At 41.8% G+C, this 21,499-nt stretch overlaps 2 protein-coding genes across 5 annotated transcripts in view; one reads left to right on the top strand and one right to left on the bottom strand.

The window, feature by feature from the left end:
- matn4 (matrilin 4) overlaps positions 1 to 14,905 on the top strand; it is a 35,769-nt gene extending 20,864 nt beyond the window's left edge. The window contains exons 8-11 of the mRNA XM_069884378.1: positions 6,863 to 7,276; positions 10,310 to 10,462; positions 13,558 to 13,662; positions 14,678 to 14,905. Of these exons, the coding sequence (XP_069740479.1) occupies positions 6,863 to 7,276; positions 10,310 to 10,462; positions 13,558 to 13,662; positions 14,678 to 14,739 (734 nt within the window). The 3' untranslated portion in view covers positions 14,740 to 14,905. The remainder of the gene's footprint in view (positions 1 to 6,862; positions 7,277 to 10,309; positions 10,463 to 13,557; positions 13,663 to 14,677) is intronic.
- Positions 1 to 21,499, bottom strand: part of rbpjl (recombination signal binding protein for immunoglobulin kappa J region-like) — a 139,295-nt gene that overhangs the window by 82,732 nt on the left and 35,064 nt on the right. The gene's annotated exons all lie outside the window — the stretch shown is intronic.

Below are 21,499 nucleotides of genomic sequence, written 5' to 3'. Positions count from 1 at the left end.
GGTTTCTGCTTCCACCCTCTGAATTACCTCGTGCCAAATCTACTCTATAATTCTTCAACCGACTTAACTGATGTTAAACCCAAGCTACTGACCTCTTAGGTGAATGAAATGCTTCCTTCTTCTTAGCTTGTCTTGGCCTTTCATCATTTTACACCCCAGTTAACTGTTCCAAAGGCAATGAACTTTAACTATATGGTCCATACTTGTGACTATAACTCCCAGCAGCTTATGTTGGAGACCTGGTTTCGATTGTAAACTTAAATGTCATGTTCATTGGCATACATCCTCTCATAACCTTTAAAAGGGTAATTGTCTTTGTGTTCAAGTGTTTGGAATGCTTTGAGTCACAAATTAATGTGCTTCCTGTGATAAAATCCTCATTGCCACATGAGATCTCATATCAAGATGAGACTTTCCTGAGGGGAGTCACATGATGGAGTAGTGGCCGGTAGGAGAATACCAGCCCTCTCCAGAAAAGAAGGAAAAAAGTGAAGAAAAAGCAAAGCCCCAGACACATAAATCACAACAAATAAAAAATAAAGGTGTGGAGGAAATGGCACCAAAGAAAGAAAAGCCAAAAACAACGGGAAGAAAAGAAGAACAAAAGATGCCAGGAGAGAAAGGTGAAGGCCTTACCTGTACAAAGAAGCAGGGACCCGCCGTGGAAAGAGGAGCCCACTCCCTGAGGTCAGTGGAAACCCCGCAGGGTCGCGACCCACCGAACGCAGGACTGCAAAGATGGCTCATGGAGCCAAACAGAGGTGCACAACCGCGCATGCGCGGATACGCACGACAAAGACAACACTGACGGGAGGGGGGACCATCTGTGGAGTGGAACTCCACAGCACGAACAGCTGAGAAAGATCCGACAACAGGGCTCCCAGTGGGAAGATACAGAAAATAATGGGAACAGGAGGGATGAGATTGAAAAAAGGAAATCAGAGACAAAACAGATAACCAGCCCAGAAGAAGAGGACCAACATCAAGACACCATAAAAAAAAATACCCAACAAACTGAGACAAACAGCCCAACAAGAAAGTCAGAAAAGTCACAGATACAAGGAGAGAATTAGAAGACACAAACCCTAGAGCAGACACAGAAGAAGAAGAAGGAGAACATCAAGTTCTGCACAGTGGAATAGAAGATAAAGGGAATGGACAGTATATAGATTTTTTTAAAAATTCAAGACTATATGGAAGCATTAAAAGAATGGCTGACATGAGAATTTAGTGAAATAAAAAGAAGAATGAAAAGTACAGAAGAAAAATTGAGTAAATTAGAGCTGGTCATAACAGAAATAGGAAAAAGAGTAGACAAGGTGGAAGAACGAGAAACAGCCCTAGAAATGGAAGTGGACAACTTAATAAGAAAATGATTTAAAAAGTTAAAGAAACACAGGAGTTGTTAGCTCAGAAGATGGATATAATGGAAAACTATAATAGGAGAAACAATATAAAGATAGTGGGCTTAAGGAAGATGAAGAAGGCAAAGATATGAAAGAATTTATAAAAGAATGGATCCTCAAGGTCCTGGGAATGCCAGAAATGCAGGAAGGAATGGAAATAGAAAGGGCACACAGAACATTAGCCCCGAAACCACAGCCACAACAAAAACCAAGATCCATTTTAGTAAAATTCCTGAGATATACGACAAGAGAAAATATATTGGAGAAGGCAATGAAAAAAATGAGAGAAGTCAAAAAACCACTGGAATACAAAGGTCAAAAAGATTTTTTCTACCCAGACATAAGTTTTGAGCTCCTGAAGAAGAGGAAGGAGTTTAATGCAGCAAAATCGATCCTATGGAAGAAACGCTATAAATTTATGTTACGATATCTAGCGGTTCTTAAAATAGTTATCCCGGGGCAGCAAAGCAAACTATTCTCGGATCTGTAGAAAGCAGGAAAATTTGCAGAACGACTGCAAAACAGAAAGAGAGATGAAGCGATGTAACAAGAACAAGAATGATGACAAACTTAATATAAAGAGGAAAAATAATGTATAAGTAAGAACTAAGGAGTGGAAGAAAGGAAGTAAGGGGGAATTAAGAGGGTGAGCTTTCTTATATGTGAAGATAAAAGTCTTTTCTGGAGGGGGTTGGGTGGGAGAGAATAACAGTCACTGCGAAATCAGTTGATGCTTGCGAGCGGGTTCACAATCCAAATGGAGAGGGGAGTTGTGGTTGCCCGTCAAGGGACAAGGGGCAACTCAGAGAAGGGGGGGGGATATTTGGGTTTAAGGGAATTTTAGATGTGGGAATAGTGGAAATATTTTATGTTTTAGAAGTGTTGTCTTACAGTGGATTCAAAGAAAGAAAACAGAAACGGATATGGGGGAAAGGTGGTGATGAGGAAGCGGAAATGAAAAGTATGAAATAGCCATGTTGAACTATATGACTATAAATATTAATGGAATACATAACTAAATCAAAAGGAAGAGGCTGTTAAATTTACTGAAGAAACAAAAAATTGATATAGCATTCGTGCAGGAAACACATCTAACTGAAGTGGAACACAAGAAATTAAGGAGAGACTGGGTAGGGCACGTAACGACAACATCATATAATTCAAAAGCCAGAGGAGTAGCTATATTAATCAATAAAAATGTACCAATCAAAATAGAGGAGGAAATCATAGATCTAGCAGGGAGGTATGTAAAGTGTCAGATATATTCACAATTTTGAAATTTGCTCAATGTATATACTCCTAATGAAGAGGATCAAAAATTTATGCAAGATATCTTTTTGAAGATTGCAGATATGCAGGGGAATATACTGATAGGAGGAGACTTTAACCTTAATTTGAACTCAAAGATGGGTAAAACTGGAAAAATAGACTAGCAGAAAGAACAAAGTAACCAAATATATGGTTAAATCGGTGCAGGAAATGCAACTTTTGGATATATGGAGGAGACAACACCCAAAGGAGAAGGAATACTCATATTATTTGGGTAGACATAAAACATACTCAAGGATAGACCTGTACCTGTTGTCAGCCCACATCCAAAGGAGAGTTAGGAAAACAGAATATAAAGCTAGACTGTTATCAGATCACTCACCCCTGTTATTAGCAATAGAGCTGGAGGACATCCCACCGAGAACGAATAGATGGAGATCAAACTCCATGCTACTTAAAAGAAAGGATTTTAGAGAATTCATTGAGCGACAAATGAAAATGTACTTTGAAATATATACGGAATCAGTGAAAGATAAATTTATACTATGGGATGCAATGAAAGCATTTATCAGAGGACAGATAATAAGTTATGTAACTAAGATGAAGAGGGACTACAATCGGGAAATAGAACAGCTGGAAAGGGAAATAGCAAGTACAGAAAAAGAATTAGCAACAAGGGAAGATACAACAAAAAGAAGAGAATTGGCAGACAAAAAAATAAAATGCAAAACACTACAAACATACGAGGTGGAGTAGAACATAATGAAGACAAAACAGAAGTATTATGAGCTAAGAGAAAAAATGCACAAAATACTAGCTTGGCAGCTTAAAACAGAACAAACTAAAAGAACAGTATTGGCATCAAGGAAAATGGACAAACAAATTACATATAGCCCAATGGAGATCAATAAAAACTTCAAGGAATTCTACAAGCAATTATATCGAACTGAAAATGAAGGGAAAGAAGACAAAATAGATGAGTTTCTAGCTAAAATTGAACTACCGAAATTGCAAGAAGAGGAGCAAAACAAATTAATAAAATCATTTGAAATAGAGGAAATACAGGATATATTAAAAAAACTACCGAACAATAAATCACCGGGAGAGGACAGACTCCCAATAGAATTCTATAAAACATTTAAAGACTTATTAATTCCTCCTCTCCTGGAAGTAATGAACCAGATTGAAGAAACACAAAACATGCCAGATTCATGTGAAACAGCAATAATTACAGTAATACCAAAGACGGGGAAAGATTCACTAACACCAGCATCGCATAGACCAATATCTCTACTCAACACAGATTATAAGATAATAGCTAAACTATTAGAAAACAGATTGGGCGACTGTGTACCAAAAATAGTAAAACTAGATCAAACTGGATTTATTAAGAAAAGATGAGCAATGGACAATATCTGTAAGTTCATTAACTTAATCCATGCAGTACAAGGAAACAAGACGCCAACAGTGGCGGTTCCCTTAGATGCAGAGAAAGCCCTTGACAGAGTAGAATGGATTTATTTATTTAAAGTACTACAGAGGTTCAACCTACCAGAGAAATATATTAATTGGATTAAAGCATTATATAAGGGACCATTGGCGAAGGTGACAGTAAATGGATATGTATCAAACCAATTTAAATTAAGCAGGTCAACTAGGCAGGGATGTCTACTATCTTCCTCACTGTTCGTGTTAGCTATAGAACCATTGGCAGAACTGATAAGAACAGAAAATAAAATAAGAGGTATAAAAATAAAAGAGAAGGAATATAAAATCAGTTTATTTGCAGATGACATCATAATATACTTAACAGAACCAGAATTATCAATAAAAGAATTACATAAGAAATTGAAAGAATATGGAGAAGTATCGGGGTACAAGATCAACGCAAATAAAAGTGAAATGATGCCAATGAATAATGTGGATTTCACAAAGTTTAAGAAAGAATCACCATTTAAATGGCAAACACAAGCAATCTGAAACCTAGGTATTCAACTAGATAATAATCTAGGCCATCTATACAAATTAAATTATCAGCCATTGATGAAGAAATTACAAGATGACTTAGAACACTGGAAAGATTTACCATTAACACTGATAGGAAGGATAAATTGCATTAAAATGACTATCTTCCCAAGGATACAATACCTATTTCAATCATTACCAATTCAACTAACAGAGAAATTCTTCAAGGAGCTAAAGAAAATAATAAGGAAATTCTTATGGAAAGGGGGGAAACCGAGGATAGCGCTAGATAAATTAACAGAATGGTACAAACAAGGGGGCTTACAGCTACCAAACTTTAAGAATTATTATAGAGCAGCACAATTAAGATACCTATCAGATTTTTATCAAACAAGGGAAAAACCAGATTGGACCAGATTAGAGCTAGATAAAATAGGGGAGAAAGTACCTGAACTTATACTATATAAGTGGGATGAAAAGCTGGTGCAACGTGGGAATTCACCAGTACTGCACCATCTGCTCAATATTTGGAAGAAGATTCTCGTAGAAAGGAAAAAAACAAATTATCAACTACCAAAATTAATATTGACGCAAAATCAACTAATCCCCTTCACAATAGATAACCTTTTCTTTAGAGAATGGGAGAGAAAAGGGATCAAAATTGTTTTACGGGAAATAAAATTATCTTTTGAACAAATGAAGTACAAATATTGTATAACACATGATACAATGTTTGCATATCACCAACTGAAAACCTACTTGAAGGTCAAATTGGGAAGCAGTCTGAGGTTACCAGAAGGAAGCAGTTTTGAATATGTGATTACAGACACAATGATAATTAAAAGATTTATAACAAACTTGTACATCAAACTGCAAGAGAAAGAAAACAAGGAAATAAGCTGTAACCCCAAACAAAAGTGGGAACAAGATCAAAACATAAAGATAAAGAATGAAACATGTGAATTATGCTCCAGAACTATGAAAAATACAATAAACACGAGGTTACGCATGATACAATATAATTGGTTACACAGGCTATACACCACGCCCCAAAAGTTAAATAAATGGGACCCAACAGTATCAGACAGATGTTTTCGTTGTAAGAAGGAAATGGGAACAACAATACATGCAATTTGGGAATGTGAGAAAGTGGAAAAGTTTTGGGAAGATCTAAATCAGTTATTAAATAAAATCACAAAAAGCAACATACCAAAAAATCCAGAGATCTTTCTTCTAAGTAATATAAAAAGTAAAGAACTTGACCTCAGTTTGGATGGAGCACAAAAAAGATTTATTATGATAGCCTTAGCTGTAGCAAAAAAGTGTATTATGTCAACCTGGAAATCAGAAGAGAGCCTGAGAGTTCAGCAATGGTACATAGAAATGAATAAATGTATTCCATTGGAAAAAATAACATAATTTAAGAAATAACATCACAGTATTCGAACAATTTTGGGAACCGTACATGGAAAACAACAGAGAAGTCCTACCGCAGACCTCCACCGCCTAAAATGACAGAAGGAGAAGAAGACGAAATGAACTGACCCAGTGTATAAAAGTAGATGACACAATTTTCTTGTTTATTTTCATTGTGTGATGACATTGTTTAATGGGTTTATAGTATCATATATGTTGAACGTTGAGTGTGTGGGGAGGGGAGGGGGTGGGAAGGAGGGAGGGAAGGGAGGGGGAAAAGGGGAGAAAATGACAATGTGAATATTCAAGAGGGAAATGTTTATGTGCATTTTAGTCAATATGGTTCATAGTATCATCCATTTAGCTGCCTCCCTCTCCCCACCCACTTCCAAGCCTCTTTACCATCCCTTTTCAGACCCCATGATCCCTCTTTGATTCTCTCCCCCTCCTATACCAGCCTCCCCCACACCTGTCCAATCCACAGCACCCCCATTCTTATCCTTAACTCTATCAGTTCATGATCTCTCCCCACCCTTTGTCCAAACCCCACCACCATCCCTTCCTATTCCACCACCACTCCCTCACCTCTTCCTAATCCTACCAACCCTCTCTCTCCCCTACCCCTGTGCAAACTGGACTGCCACACCTTCCCCATCCCACTATCACTCCTACCCATCCCACTATCACCCCTCCCCACACCTTTCTAAGCACTCCCCACCCCCCTACAAATAACCCCTCAACTCCCCTCACTACTCTCCTCATCCTCTCCACCACCATTTCCTTCACCTTTGCTTATTTTACCACAGAATGTAGCCGTGCCAACATTGACCTGGTCTTCGTCATTGACGGATCCAAAAGCGTGCGTCCTGAGAACTTTGAGCTGGTGAAGAAGTTCGTCAACAACATTGTGGACGCCCTGGACATCTCCACCCAAGGGACCCAGGTGGGATTGGTGCAGTACTCCAGCAGTGTTCGGACAGAGATCCCCCTGGGGAAGCAGACCACCATAGCAGCATTGAAGTCAGCCGTCAACAGGGTGCAGTACATGGAAAAAGGCACCATGACTGGCCTTGCTCTCAAACACATGGTGGAGAACACCTTCACTACCACAGGTGGAGCCAGGCCAGAGGCAGAGAACTACCCGAGGGTGGGTGTCGTGTTCACTGACGGACGCTCCCAGGACAGCATCTCAGAGTGGTCCAAGAAAGCCAAGGATGCAGGTAAGGCTTGGGTAAATGTTGGGCATCTGTGTGTGGATATGTCCTGGGCTTGCAAGCTCCCTACTCATCCCAGTCTTGAGTCAAATAAACATAGACAAGAAGAGCAGGACATTCAGCCCTTCGAGCATGCTACACTATCCAACACAAGAACACCTGATTGGTTAAACAAGAAAGTCTGCAGATGCTGGGGTTGAGTGCAATATACATAGGTGATGGACAAACTCAGCAGGTCACACAGGGAAGTAAAGGGTAACCAACATTTAAAGGCCTGAGCCCTTCATCAGATAAAAGCAAAATCAGGCAGGTCTCTGAATAAAATCTGGGGGTTAGGAGGAGAGGAGAGAGGAAGGGGCAGGGGAAGGAGGTCAGCCTAATAGTAAAGATCATAGCTAGATCCAGGGGGGGAGGGTAGAAGAAAAAAAAGCTGAAAAGAAGTTAGTGATGGAGCTTGGACCTCTGTTTAAAGAGTGCAGAAGATTGAGGGGAGATTTGATCAAAGTATACAAAATTATGGTGGGTATAGAGTAAAAGTAAGCAGGCTTTTTAGGTGAGATAAGAAGCAAGCGGGCATGCTAAGGATTCTTTGGGAGAACCTCTTCACACATGGAGTGGTGGGAGTAGGGAACAAGTTATCAGTTCAAGTGGTGAATGCGAGCTCAAAAATATTTGGACAGGGACATGGACGGGAGGGTTATGGAGGAATATTGACCAGGTGCAGACGAGGCAGAATAATAGTTTACTCTTAGCTTGAACAAGGTTCAGGCCCAAAATGTTATTTATGTATCTTTGCCTCCTATGGACACAGTAACACCCGCTGAGTCCCTCCAGCATTTCTGTGAGTCTATCAGAATAATAGTTTGGCACAGACTAGCAGGACCGAAGGGCCTGTTTCTGTACTGTAGTGTTCTATAATTCTATGGTTCTAAGTGATGATGGGAGGGAATAGATCTGATCATCAATTCCACATGCATCACCTGCATTAGGAACACTCTGTGTGGTCTCAACATCTGTGCGACCAAATGTCGGCTGGATAACCACTTCACCAAACACTTCTACTCTATCCATGGGTACAAGTTGAAGCCCCCAGTTATTAGCCACTTTCACTCACCCCACTATTCTCACATAGGCTTGTCTGTCCACGGTGAGTCCATGCGTACCCTGGAGGAACAACACATCCTATTCAGCTGGGAAGGCTAAAAGCAGTGGTTCTCAACCATTTTTTTTCCAATCACATACAATTAGTCCTCTGTAATAATGAATGGATTACTTAAGGTGGTATGTGAGTGGAAAATAAAGATTGAGAAGCACTGCTCTAAAGCCAGGAGCATGGATATTGAATTTTCCAATTTCACCCTGATCCAGTTCCATTGTTTCGACCTCTCCTTTACTTGCACCTGTTTGAATTTTCTCTCAATATTCCCCCCACCTCCCTTACATTCATTTGTCTAGGATTTTATCGCCTTTGTTCATCCCTCTTCCTTTTACTATCTCCTCTTCCTTCATTGGTCTCAAGAAAGACTGCTGACTGAATCAAATCATTCTCCACGGATTTTGGCGGACCACTTGAGGCCCTGACATTGTTTTATCCAAATGCAATAACTTTTGCCAGCCTTCTCCCTGTATCTTTTGATCCCTCCATCCCCAAGAAATATATCTAACTTCTTGAATTTATCAAAATACATATCTAAGGCTTTAATTGCTTCCTGTGGTATAGAATTCAACAGGCTCCTAATCACCTGGGAGAAGAAATTTCTCTCCACCCCAGTCTTAAACAGCCTTTGACTTTGACTTCTATCCCTGGATTCCCTAGCCATCAGGAGCATTGAGAAGAACTCGTGTTATGTGTGCATGCATGTGAGTGCGTGCAAGTGCGAATGCGTGATTCTCAGTGTGTGTTGTGTGTGCGAGTTGTGTGTGTGGGAGGATTGTTGATTTTACCGGTATTTATGTGTTTTTTGTAATTTTGCATTCTTATATTTTTGTATTTGTATAATTTAAGGGATGGGGTGTGAGGAATGGACTCCAAATCATATTACGTGGAAAAAGAACGTAATGTATTCTTTGTTGAATTTATGAGTCTTGAAAATCAAAAATAAAATATTCAAAAAAGTGTGTGTGTGTGCATTTGTGATAGCATATGTGTATGCATATATACACACACACACACACACATGCTAACACACACACACACACACACACACACACACACACACATGCTAACACACACACACACACACACACACACACACACACACACACACACACACACACACACATGCATGCTTACACACACAGCATGCACACTCACACACACATGCTAACACACACTCATAAGCTTGAGAACATAAGAAACAGGAGCAGGAGTCGGCCATCTGTCCCGTCAAGCCTGTTCCACCGTTCAATAAGATTATGGCTGATCTATTCATGGACTCAGCCGCAACTTCCGGCCTGTTCTCCATATCCCATAATTCCCTTCTTCTCAAAAACCTATGTATCCGTGTCAAGACCATTTAATGAGGCAACCTCTACTGAGAATTTCTGTGTTTCTCTTCTCTCTGAGGGAAGCAGTTCCTCCACATTTCTTCCTTAACCTGAATCTTTTGGCGATGTTCCTTATTTCTTGTCCCTCCTGTCAGTGTGAACAGTCTCCCTATTTTTATCTAATCTATTCCTTCATCATTTTATTTTCCATAAGATCCTGTCTTCTCCCTCTTAACTTGAATGAGTATAGTCCCAGGTTACACATAAGGTAAGCTCCTCATTTCTGGAATCAACCCAGTGAGCCTCCTCTGTGTTGCCTCCAAAGCCAGGAGATCATGTCTCAAGTAAGTATTGCATGCAGTACTCCAGGTGTGGCCTTACCAGTGCAGTACCCTGTATGGTTGCAGTAGAACCTCCATGCTCTTAACCACAATCCCTCAAGCAATGAAGGCCAACATCCCATTGGCAACATACACACAACCCCTGCAAAGGATGGGATTCTATGGGCCACCCGCTTATGCTGTGTTGTGTGTGACTCTGTCCACCCTGCAGGTATCACCATGTATGCAGTTGGCATCGGAAAGGCAGTGGAAGATGAATTACGGGAAATTGCCTCAGACCCAGTCGATCAACATTTCTTCTATGCATCAGACTTCAGCGCCATTGATCAGATTGCTGAAAATCTGAAGCTCAACATTTGTGAGGGTAGGTGTCACTGGGCGCAATCTGAGACTGCACATCGGTTTGTTTGTCACTGTCATGGCTGTGAAGAGGCTGTGGGAAGGTGAGTGCATTTCCTTCATCTCTTCCATTGGTAAGTACTCATCTACAGCCCATGATGTAATGCTGACTAATGGAATCCTACACCACAGCAATCTAATTTTTACCTCCCTCTTGAATCCATATGTCTATCTGTAAAGAGGATTTTGATTGCTCCAATTGTACCAGCCTCCACCACCACCCCCAGCAATGTATACCAGATACCCACCACTCTCTGTGAAAAACTTACTTTTGATATCTCCCCAAAACTTTCTTCCACTTACCTTAAACAGTATTTGCTACTGTCACCCCTTGAAAAGGATATTGGCTGTTTACTCTATCTAAGCCCTTCATCATCTTGCATACCTCTATTTAGTCACCTCTCATTCTTCGTCGCTCCAAAGGGTAAAGCCCTAGCTCTGTCACCTTTTCCACTGGCTCCCATTCAACCTTATCATATATACTCATGTAAAAGTTGAATTTTGTAGACCATTTTTCATGTTAAATTTATGAGGTCGACTGTTACATGGATACTACTTTTGAGGGGCTGAAATTCACACTGGAATCCAAAATACCATATCAGTTGCAGGTCCAAATGATCTCTAAATGAATAAAGAACAAAAATACAATGAATTAAAGTAATAGTACAGATGGTGTGCTTGATAAACACGTCCTATCAAGGTGGGGGGTTGGGATGGCATCGTTGACGATGAGAGGAGTTCCGATTGGGGATCAGTCAGGTCTGAGGCGCGAGTCCACATTTGAGGCATTGGGAGCTCTGATGGCTGGGTGGACAGGGCTGAGGTGAGAGACTAGGGTTGACTTTTACATGAGAGATATGAAAAATACCAGATATTATGGCCAAAAGTAGGGGGTCAAGATCATCTTTTACATGAGTAAAATGGTAAATGTTAGGAAAAAGTCAATTGAACCTCATTTAACCTTCACCGAGTTATGGTTAGACCACTCTTACCCAGCAGCATAGTGGGAGTATCTTCACCAGAAGAACCATAGTAGCTCAAAATGGCAGACGGAATTTAATCCAGACAAATGTGAGGTTGCATTAACGAAGGATAAATCAAGAAAGGACATACACGGTAAATGGTAGGGCACTGAGGAGTGCCGTAGAACAGAGGGATCTGGGAATACAGATACATAATTCCCTGAAAGTAGTGTCACAGGTGGATAAGGTTGTAAAGAGAGCTTTTGGCATATTAGCCTTCATAAATCAGAGTATTGAGTACTGGAGTTGGGATGATATGTTAATGTTAGGTCAAATATGGAGTATTGTGTGCAGTTTTGGTCACCTAACTACAGGAAAGATATCAGTAAGGTATATAAGATTATCAAGGGGCTAGACAGGGAAAATTCGGATTACATGTTCCCAATATTGGGAGAGACTAGGACTGGAGATGAGGAGAATTTTTTTCTCAGAGAAAAAAGGAAGTGTGGATCTGTGGAATGCTTTGCTGCAGAGGGTGGTAGGGACAGATTCACTGGATATGATCAAAAGGGAGTTAGATAAGGCTCTGTGGGCAGGGGAGTTAAGGGCTATGGGGATAAGGCAGAGAATGGATACTGACAGAGAATGATCAGCCATGATCTGAAAAAATGGCGGTGTTGGCTCGATGGGCCAATTGGCCTACTCCAGCACCTACTGTCTATTGTTAGGACTTTATTCCCTTGAGCATAGAAGAATGAGTGGAGATTTGATAGAGGTATTTAAAATTATGAGGTGGATAGACAGAATAAATGTAGATAGGCTTTTCCACTGTGGGTGGGTGAGATACAAACTAGAGCACATGGGTTAAGGGTGAAAGGGAAAAGTTTGGGGGAACTTCTTCACACAGCGAGTGGTGGGAGTGTGGAATGAGCTTCCAGCTGATCATTCCTTGGCTTTTCCTTTCACCTCTTCTGAAAGTTAGATGTTACTGGTCAAGTTCAATCAGAAAGATGAATTAGATTGTCAAATGGCTGTTCAAGCTAACAGTCCAAATCGTTTTGATAAAGCTGGTCAATTCACCCCAAACCTTCCTCCCTCACCAATGCCTCCAAACAACATCCATGCTTAGATCCCCACTGAGCTTTATCAGAGTTCACTACCTCTAGAGTGAAACGTGAAAGTCTGCAGTCGCTGTGATAGTACCAAAAGGACAAAAATGCTGGAGGAACTCAGCAGGTCTCACATGTCAATAGGAGGTATAGATATGTAACTGACATTTTGGACCTGAGCCCTTCTTCAAGGTATGAATTAAAAAGCAGGTAGGGGCTTGAAGAAAAAGAGGGAGAGAAGAGAAGAAATGGCAGGGAAGAAAGGTGATAATTGAACAGAGATAGGTGAGAATTGATCAGAGAAGAGGGTTGCTCCATGAATGCAGAGCTGGAGGAAAGGAGAGAGAGGGAAAGGGAAAGAGACAGCTAGAAGAAAGGAGGCATAGGGATAGGGAAATTGGAGAGACAGGTGGGGGTGGTTGGCTAACACAAACCAAAGCCAATGCTAATGCCATCCATTTGGAGGGTGCTCAGATGGAAGATGAGGTGTTGTTCCTCCAATTTGTGGGTGGCCTCAGTCTGGCAGTGCATGAGGCTACGGGCAGGCATGTGGCATGGGAATGGGGTGGGAAAATGAAAAGTGTAGCCACTGGGAAATCCCCACTATTGTGACAGAGAGAATGATGGTGCTCAACTAAGCGATCTCCCACTCTGCGTCCAGTCTCTCTGAAGAGGAGGAGACCAAAACGGACCACCAGATACACAAATGAAGTGTTGCTTCACTTGGAAGGACTACTTGGGACCCCGAATAGGGATGAGAGAGTAAATGTGGGCACAAGTGCAGTTACTCCTGCAGTCACATGGATTGATGCCATGGGGACAATTAGTAGAAAGGCCTGAGTGTATGAGGGAGTCCTGTACACTCTTTGACCTGCTGAGCTTCTCCAGCATTGTATTCTTACTAATGTCAATTCCTAATATGGTAAACAATTTTGGGAGCTCTATGGATGTTGAAGCATGACATAAATACAAGTCTTTCTTTCTTTTAGAGGAAGTAACTGGAGTGGAAACAATTAAAGACCCATGTGCATGTAAAACTCTCGTAGCATTCCAGCAGGACACACTCTCGGCGTTAGAAGGATTCTCTCAAAAACATATCCTTTACTACTGCAAGCAGAAATGGGACCAAGTCAGGTAAATCTGGGGCTCACAGATAAGCTGTAAAGGTAATATTAACAAGAGTTAGTTGAGCAAACAATTAGTGAATGTTACATTGGATAATTCAAGGTCTGAGACTAGTTGCCTTTGAAACATTGCTGGTGAGGCCTAGTCATTATTGAAGCCTAATAGCCATTAATGTCCAGTTCAGAGGTTCAAATAGTCAAATGTTCCTTTTATTGTCACTTCAACTTCTGCCTGCTGTAAGGCAAACAAAGAGCCACCATGAGCATTGCTTGGTGCCCCTAAAAATAGGTGAAAGAAAAGCAAAAGAGAGCCCCTTCAGAGACACTGAGGGTCTACAATTTCATCTCCTGTAGCCTCTCGAATCCTGGTTCTAATACTTGGTTCTCATGGGCCAGCCTCCAGCAGCCCACAGCATGAGTGGGTCCTTCGATCGCAAGATGCCAGCAGCCTACAGTATACGTGGGTCCTTCAGCTGCCGGTCCACTGCTCCTCTGGAGTCTACAACCCCTCCTGGTTCGCTGCCCAGCAAAGGTGCCATCACCTTGGGTATAGACCCCACAATTGCAGGAATTTAAAAATAACCCTGTCAGCTCCTTTAAAAACCTGTACTGAGCTGGCAGTGTTTGGACTGGATGGTAGTACCCTGCGGAGCAGCACTGTGTCTCCACTTCCCAAGGTCTGCATCAGCAGCAGGTGCTGCCAAGTTACCACTGAGGCTTTGCCACAATCCTGGGTATGGAGAGTCAGTGAGGTCCTCAGATATGAGATGACAAGAGTTGCAGGTGCCAATACTCTGTCAAGGCTAGGTGCAGGCTCTTTTAGATTCATATATCCGATGAGGAATTGAGATGAAAACTTTTTACCAGAGAGGGAGGTTATGTTGAAAGGGGAGGTCGGTGGGAAGATGCAGGAAGCCTAGATGGCTTTCCATGGCTATCCCTCGAACGTCCTCCAGAACTTCACATCTTCCTTGACCACAAACACTGGCCCAGATGACAGCAAAGCTGGAAGATTTGGAAAACCGGGCTATCAAATCAGTGAAATGAAATGTAAAAATAGATCACCACCATCTTCACATCATCAGAGGTGTTTCTAAATCGCTAAAATTGATTTAGCTTTATGTCTTCTGTCTCATTTTCTGGATGTTATTTTTTACAAAGAAAATATTCATTTAGGATGCATTTTTTTCTATTGCTTCAAACTATTTAACAGTAAAGGACCATTTTTACAAGATAATTTTACAAGATGTATATCTTTTCTCTTTTTATATTTTACTTGTGCATTAAGAAGTGTTTAATACCCAGGCGTATAAGGCTGTGCATTTTTTAACAGAAATAAGGGATTCAATAGTGTCATAAATGTATAAAAAACACAGAAATGCTGGAGGAACTCAGCAGATCTCACAGCATCCATAGGAGGTACAGATATATTACCGATGTTTCGGACCTGAGCCCTTCCTCAAGGTGTGAGTGAAAATAGACAAGTGTCTGAATTAAAGACGGGAAAGTAAGGGGGAAGAATTGGAGGGAGACGTACAAATGAAAGGTGTTAATTGAATATGATAAGGGAACAGGAAAGAAGGTGGGTTTTTTTACATTTTACGTTTAATTTTTTTTATTTACAGGATGCTAGAAGCCAATTCCGCCCATTTAAACCTGTGCCACCCATTTAAGCCCAAAATAACCCTCAGCCCCTTATGTTTTGAAGGGTGGGGAGGAAACCTGAGCACTCAAGGAAAACCAATGCAGACACGGGGAGAACATACAAACTCCTTACAGTGCCTGCTGGATTCAAACCCGGGTTGCTGGCGCTGTAGTGGCGTCACGCTAACTGCTACACTAACCATGCCACCCCAACTGATTTTGGCTCTGTGAAAGGAGACGGGGGAGAAAAGAAGAGTGAGAAAGAGAGAGAGACAGAAGACTGGAGACACGGGGAAAGATTGGGAGTAGTGGGGTTTGGGTCTGAGCCCCTTTCCTTTCAATAGTGTCGCGTCTGACTGAATGGGAATCTTTAGGAGAGAGTAAGAGAAGTTTGACAAGTAGCAGGCTTGCTTCAGAGGGAGGTGAGGATTAGTAATTGGTGGGAACGTGAAATTAAAAATGGAAAATGCACAGATTAAATTGGTTCAGAAAATAACCTGCAGCTTCATAAAGCCTGCTTCAAACCTTGTCTCATGACTGAGGGGCTGGTAGAGACTGAGATTCTCAGAACATTCATCCAGACAGGCAAAGCTGGAAGGCTGCAGATAAAATGTTGTCAGATGGTACAAGTGCGTGCACTGTGGTCAGAATAGGCAATGGTGGGCTGAAGGGTCTGCTCTTATGCTTTGGGAGTCAATAAATTTAAACATATAGCTCAGAAACTGGTCCTTTTGGCCCACAAGCCCAAGCTCCCCAATTATACCCAATTGACCTACAAACCCATACGTTTTTGGAGGCTAGGAGGAAACCAGAGCACCTGGAAGAAACCCATACACAAACCAGGAGAACGTATAAACATACAGTCTGTGCTGGATTCCAATCCAGCTTTCTGGCGCTGTAACAGCTAACTGTGCCGCCTAACTAGACAATGCACTGCCCACATAAATAATATCTAGGGAGAGACACACTAGAACCAATTAAACACCCTGCAACACGCATGTCCACTCAATCATTCCAGGGTGTGACAATTGCACTGATCAGGGTTTATCCATCAATATGATTCAATCACTGCCTCAATCATAGCTGAATCACTGCCTCAATCACAGCTGAGCTCATCACTGAAGGTTAACTCAACATGAGGCCTGTTGGTTTTCATATCGCACTTGGAATGTTTTAAAGATCAAAATGAAAGCAGATTTTTTTATTGTCATGTAATAAAGCAGAAATCTTATATTACATGAAATTGCCTTTAGTCTGCCATTAAAGTTGCCCAGCATCCCTTATAATCAAAAAAAGAGAAGCAAAAGAGAGTCCCATCAAAGTCACTGAGTGTCCGTCACCTCTAGTGCTCCTACAGCATCTGCAACCCAAGCTCCAGATCCAAACCTTTGGGACAACGGGAAAGCCTTTAGTGCCCATGACCCTTCCGGAGTTCCCCTTGCCCTCAGCACCCTCTTGGATCCAAATTCCAGTACCTGGTTCTCATGAGCTGGTCTCCGGCAGCCCAGAGCCTGGTGTTAGTCCTTTGATGTTAAGTCACTATCAGCCCATGGCCTGTGGGTTCCTCATTGGCAACAACTCACCACCAGTGTGTGTCCTTCAGCCACAGAGCCCTCACTGGTCTGTCCTTAGGGTTGTTTCCTCTGCTTCTCATATATGACATTGTCAGAGTTTATTGTCATATGCATAAGTACAAGGTAGAGCTGCAGTGGAATTCCAGAGACGGAGGACTGCAGATCCTAGAATCTGGAGCAAAACCATCTGTTGGAGATACTCAGCAGGCCAAGTAGTGTCAGTGGGAGAGATAGAATTCCCACTAATGCTCTTTCCCCCGAGGATGCTGCTCGACCCACTGAATTCCTCCAGCAGTCTCTTCTTTGCTCCAGATTCCAGTCTCTTGTGTGTCTCATCTGCTGTAACCTGGAAGATTATTGAACAGGTCAGGCAGGAAGCTGGTTAAAATAGAGGAGTTTCCACCTGCTTGCTCCTGGAAGGTCATTGACCTGCCAAGCAGGAAGCAAGTGGAAGGACATTTCCCCATGTCAGTCAAGGTCAGACAGGTAAAGACACCTTCCACTTGGGCTACTTTGGCCTCTTAAGACTATCCCTGAGACCGCTCCAGGTTACGAGCCATGGGCGATGCTGGAGGACTATGTGCCGATAAAGAAGACTGTCATGTCTCACCCATTATAAATTGTAGCTAGACTTGTATACCTTCGCTAATTGGTGTGAAGTGCCTGCTTGTTGGCGGTGGGGGGGGGGGGGGGGTGGGGAGGTGCGGAATGGCAGGTACTGTTTGTTTTAACCCTCACTGTACTATTGGAAGTTGTGATCATTAATAGCTAACGTATTCGATATTCATGAATTGTATGTTACTGGTTTGCATGAATGTTCTGCTTTTATCATTGTTTCTGAGGCGGGTTCTACCAACATGTGAATGCTGATGTTGGCATCTGATGGAGTATGGTTGTGTTAATCCCAGTGTAAAGTGGCAAATATTCAGCCCAGCCTCTGTTAGACTTGTCCGATGGGGAATCAGACAGGCCAGCAACCAGATATCAGCTGCTCGACATCAATGTCATTGTTAAATCTCCCCTATGACATGCAGGATGGATCCCAAGAGAGAAATAAACAGAGAACACAAATCTACGATGGGCCTAACTAGAGTTTTTAATGAATAAAAACAACCTATTTCATTGAATAAAAACATCGACAATAAACAACCTAGATCATTTCATCCCATTGGCCTTCTGCTTGGATTTATACTCATGACGCCTATTTTTCCCCCCTTCTGGTATGACTTTTCACAAACATCTGGGAAGGAAACACAACAAAGTAAGCAGGCATGGACCACCCTACTTTCAAATTTCATTTGGCAGAGGTAAAGTGGGATTTAATGCTCGCAGGCCAGAAATGTACAGGATATGGACAGCAACTCCAACTCTTGTCCATCCCCAATTAGCCTACAGAGGGTGGTCAGTGGGCCTGGAGGCCAGTACAGACTGAAATACAGAAACATGGATGAATATGTTTATAAGATAATGAGAGGCATAGATAGGACGTTCAGTCAGTATCTTTCATCCAGGGTAAAGATGTCACAAACTAGAGAACATGTGTTTGTGGCTGACAAGTCCGATGCGGGACAGGCAGACACGGTTGCAGCGGTTGTAAGGAAAAATTGGTTGGTTGGGGTTGGGAGTTGGGTTTTTCCATCTACCTGTGTCTTAAACACATTTAATGGGATAGTTCTTCCTGCTTCATTGGGCAGAGAATTCCACCAATTCACTGCTCTGTGGTAAAAGCAGTTCCTCTTGGTGATGTTCCCACAGACTCCAGGTTTTTTTCCCAGAGAGCTGGAAACCTTGGTTTAGCAGGGTTACAGCAGCTGCACGTATGACTGGTAATGGTTAAACCGACACACTCAAAGTTTGTCTCTGGCAAGAAAAAAAGTCCACTAATAAGTTCTGGAAAAATCATTGAATTAATGCCGAGGTGCTCTGCCTCTCTGTTTACTTCAGCTGAATAAAAGGGAACACAAAGACTATCGTCAATAAGAGTCGTGAATTCTCCATTTCTCACACACCTGATAGGAGGAATTCTTCTTTGTGAATAAATTCTCTTGTGTTTATTTGGAAGTTTCAACTCAGCAAAGACAGGGAAAGTCTTTCACCCACAAACTTTCCCCTTGTTAAACACAAACCCTCCAGTCCGATCTTGTTGTCGCTCGAGGAATTAGGGTCCTGGACCGGATTGGCAGGTCTCAATGCAGCAGAAGGGTTACACAGGAACACAGGAAAATCAGAGCAGAGAAGGCCACTTGACCCCTCAAACCTAACCCCCCCCCTTCAATATGATCATGACTGATCCACCCCAAGCCTCAACAACTCCTCTGACCCATTTCCCAATAGCTCTTAATTCCCACATCCTTCAAATATTTTTCCATCTCCACCTTAAGTATATCAATAATCTGACTTCTACCACCCTCAGGGGTAGAGAATTCCAAAGATTCATCTCCCTCTGAGAGAAGAATGGTAAAGTTATATAAAGCCAAATTTGGAGAATTGTGTGCATTTTTGGTTACCTAACTCCAGAACAGATATCCATAAAATTGAAAGAATGCAGAGAAGATTTTCTAGGATGTGGGTCTTGAGGAACTGCAGGTTAAAGTTAGCACTTTATTCCCTAGAGCACAGATAAGTGAGGGGAAACTTGATAGGGATGTATAAAATTATGATGGGGGAACATTAGGGGAACTTCACACACAAAGTGGTGGAGTGTAGAATGCATTGTCAGCTGAAGTGGTGAATGTGGCCTCAATTTTAACATATAAGAAAAATTTGGACAGTTGAGATGGGAAAGATGATAATTCAGCACAGACTAGAAGGGCCAAAGGGCCTATTTTCTGTGCTGCAATAACTAAAACTTCTAAAAACTCCTACACACCTCAGATTTATTTTGGAGCAGTTTGTGACTCTCCCACAGGGAAATGAAATTGATGGGGACATAAGATTTGAGACCCAGACACTGCAACTTTCTCTGTCAGTACCTTCTTATGGAAAAATCGAAACGCTACCTGGGTGATATTTGTAGCCCTGACTGTAGTTCCATTTTCTCTCCTATAAGGAGACGATTGAGAAGATGGAAAAACAAAATGATGAAATGAGAACTGAATGGCCTGAGCAATTCACTCTGGAAAATGAAGGCCAGACAGTGGACACTACACACTACACTTTTATTTAAGTACAATTTTCTAGGATAACACACATGACAGGCTCTATCAATAACCACAGAGTCATAGGCTGCAGGAACAATAGGCTTTAATGCACATTTGGCCTGGATCAAGGTACAGGACTGCCGGAAAGGGGGAGGTAACGTGACCTTTAAGGCCAGGGCAAAAGGGGAGGAGACTTAAGGGTAGCGGGTGGGCCAACCTCATATATACAGTAACTGTATACAATGGAGGAAAACATATCAGTGTACAACACAAAACAAAGCTTTTCACTGTATTGTGCTAAACAAGTTACATTTTATTTAATCCTTTACAATATCAGAGACTCTTTTAGTCTTAGGAGTCGGACATCTGGCATATCATGGCTGACTTGGCTACAGGCATAACTCCCTTTATCTGCCTGTTCCACATAACAAATCTCCTATGATTCAAAATTCCATCTATCGGTATCTTAAACATATTTAATGAGACACCCTCTCCTATTTCAATGGGCAGTGAATTCCACAAACTCACTACTCTCTGGGAGAAGCAGTTCCTCATTTTCTCTGTCTTAAATCTACTCCTCTGAATCTTGGGGCTGTGTCCCTAGTTCTGGTCTCACCTGCCAGTGTTTCAAAGTTTGTCTTTAACTGTGGAGACTTTTTGGACAAGGTTAATCAAGGAGGCTTGTATCTCTAGCAAGATATATTCCTGTCTCTTGTGACACTTGAACTCAGCTGAACCCATGTACAGTACCACATACCACATTGCAAGGGTTAACCATAAAGTTCCATTTTCTTGAGGTAACTGATAGTCCTCCAACCTTGAAACAACACTGAGAAGTTCCACTAATGGACATTTTATTGTAGAATGTTTCCTTCAGGATATAAGTAGAGTTATGGATTGATTAGGGGAGTTAAAATGTCAACTTGACTTAGAGAATAGTTTTGACTGTGGGAAGGAAAAAGTAAAGCAATTATCTCTGATGCACTTCCAGGGAAGGTGGATAAAGGGATGAATGAGAAAGAAATTGGTCTGCTGTTAGTGTGGGATGAAGGTGGTGGGGGGAAGGCTAAACTCTAGCATGGACCAGTTGGCTCAATGGCCTGTCTGTTTTCCATGGGCAGTAGTTTTGTGCTCCTTATTTAAGAAAGGATGTGCTGGGAGTGGGAGGGTTCAGAGAAGATTTACAAGAATGATTCCTGGAATGAAGGGATTGGCATATGAACTCTTTGACTGTACTCCTTGGAGTTCAGAAGAATGGGAGGGGGAGGGGGTGGCCTCATAGAAGCATTCTGAATGTTGAAAGACCTGGTCAGAGTAGGTGTGGCAAAGTTGATTCCCATGGTCAAGGACAAGAGGGCACACTTCAGGTTTGAAGGGCGTGTAATGAGTGGTGCAGTGAATAAAGCATAACAGAAGTTGTCTATTAGCTGAACCAACAGAACTGTTTAA

This window comes from Narcine bancroftii, chromosome 6 (assembly GCF_036971445.1).
Source record: "Narcine bancroftii isolate sNarBan1 chromosome 6, sNarBan1.hap1, whole genome shotgun sequence".
NCBI lineage: Eukaryota > Metazoa > Chordata > Chondrichthyes > Torpediniformes > Narcinidae > Narcine > Narcine bancroftii.
This window is presented reverse-complemented; position numbering and strand designations above follow the sequence as displayed.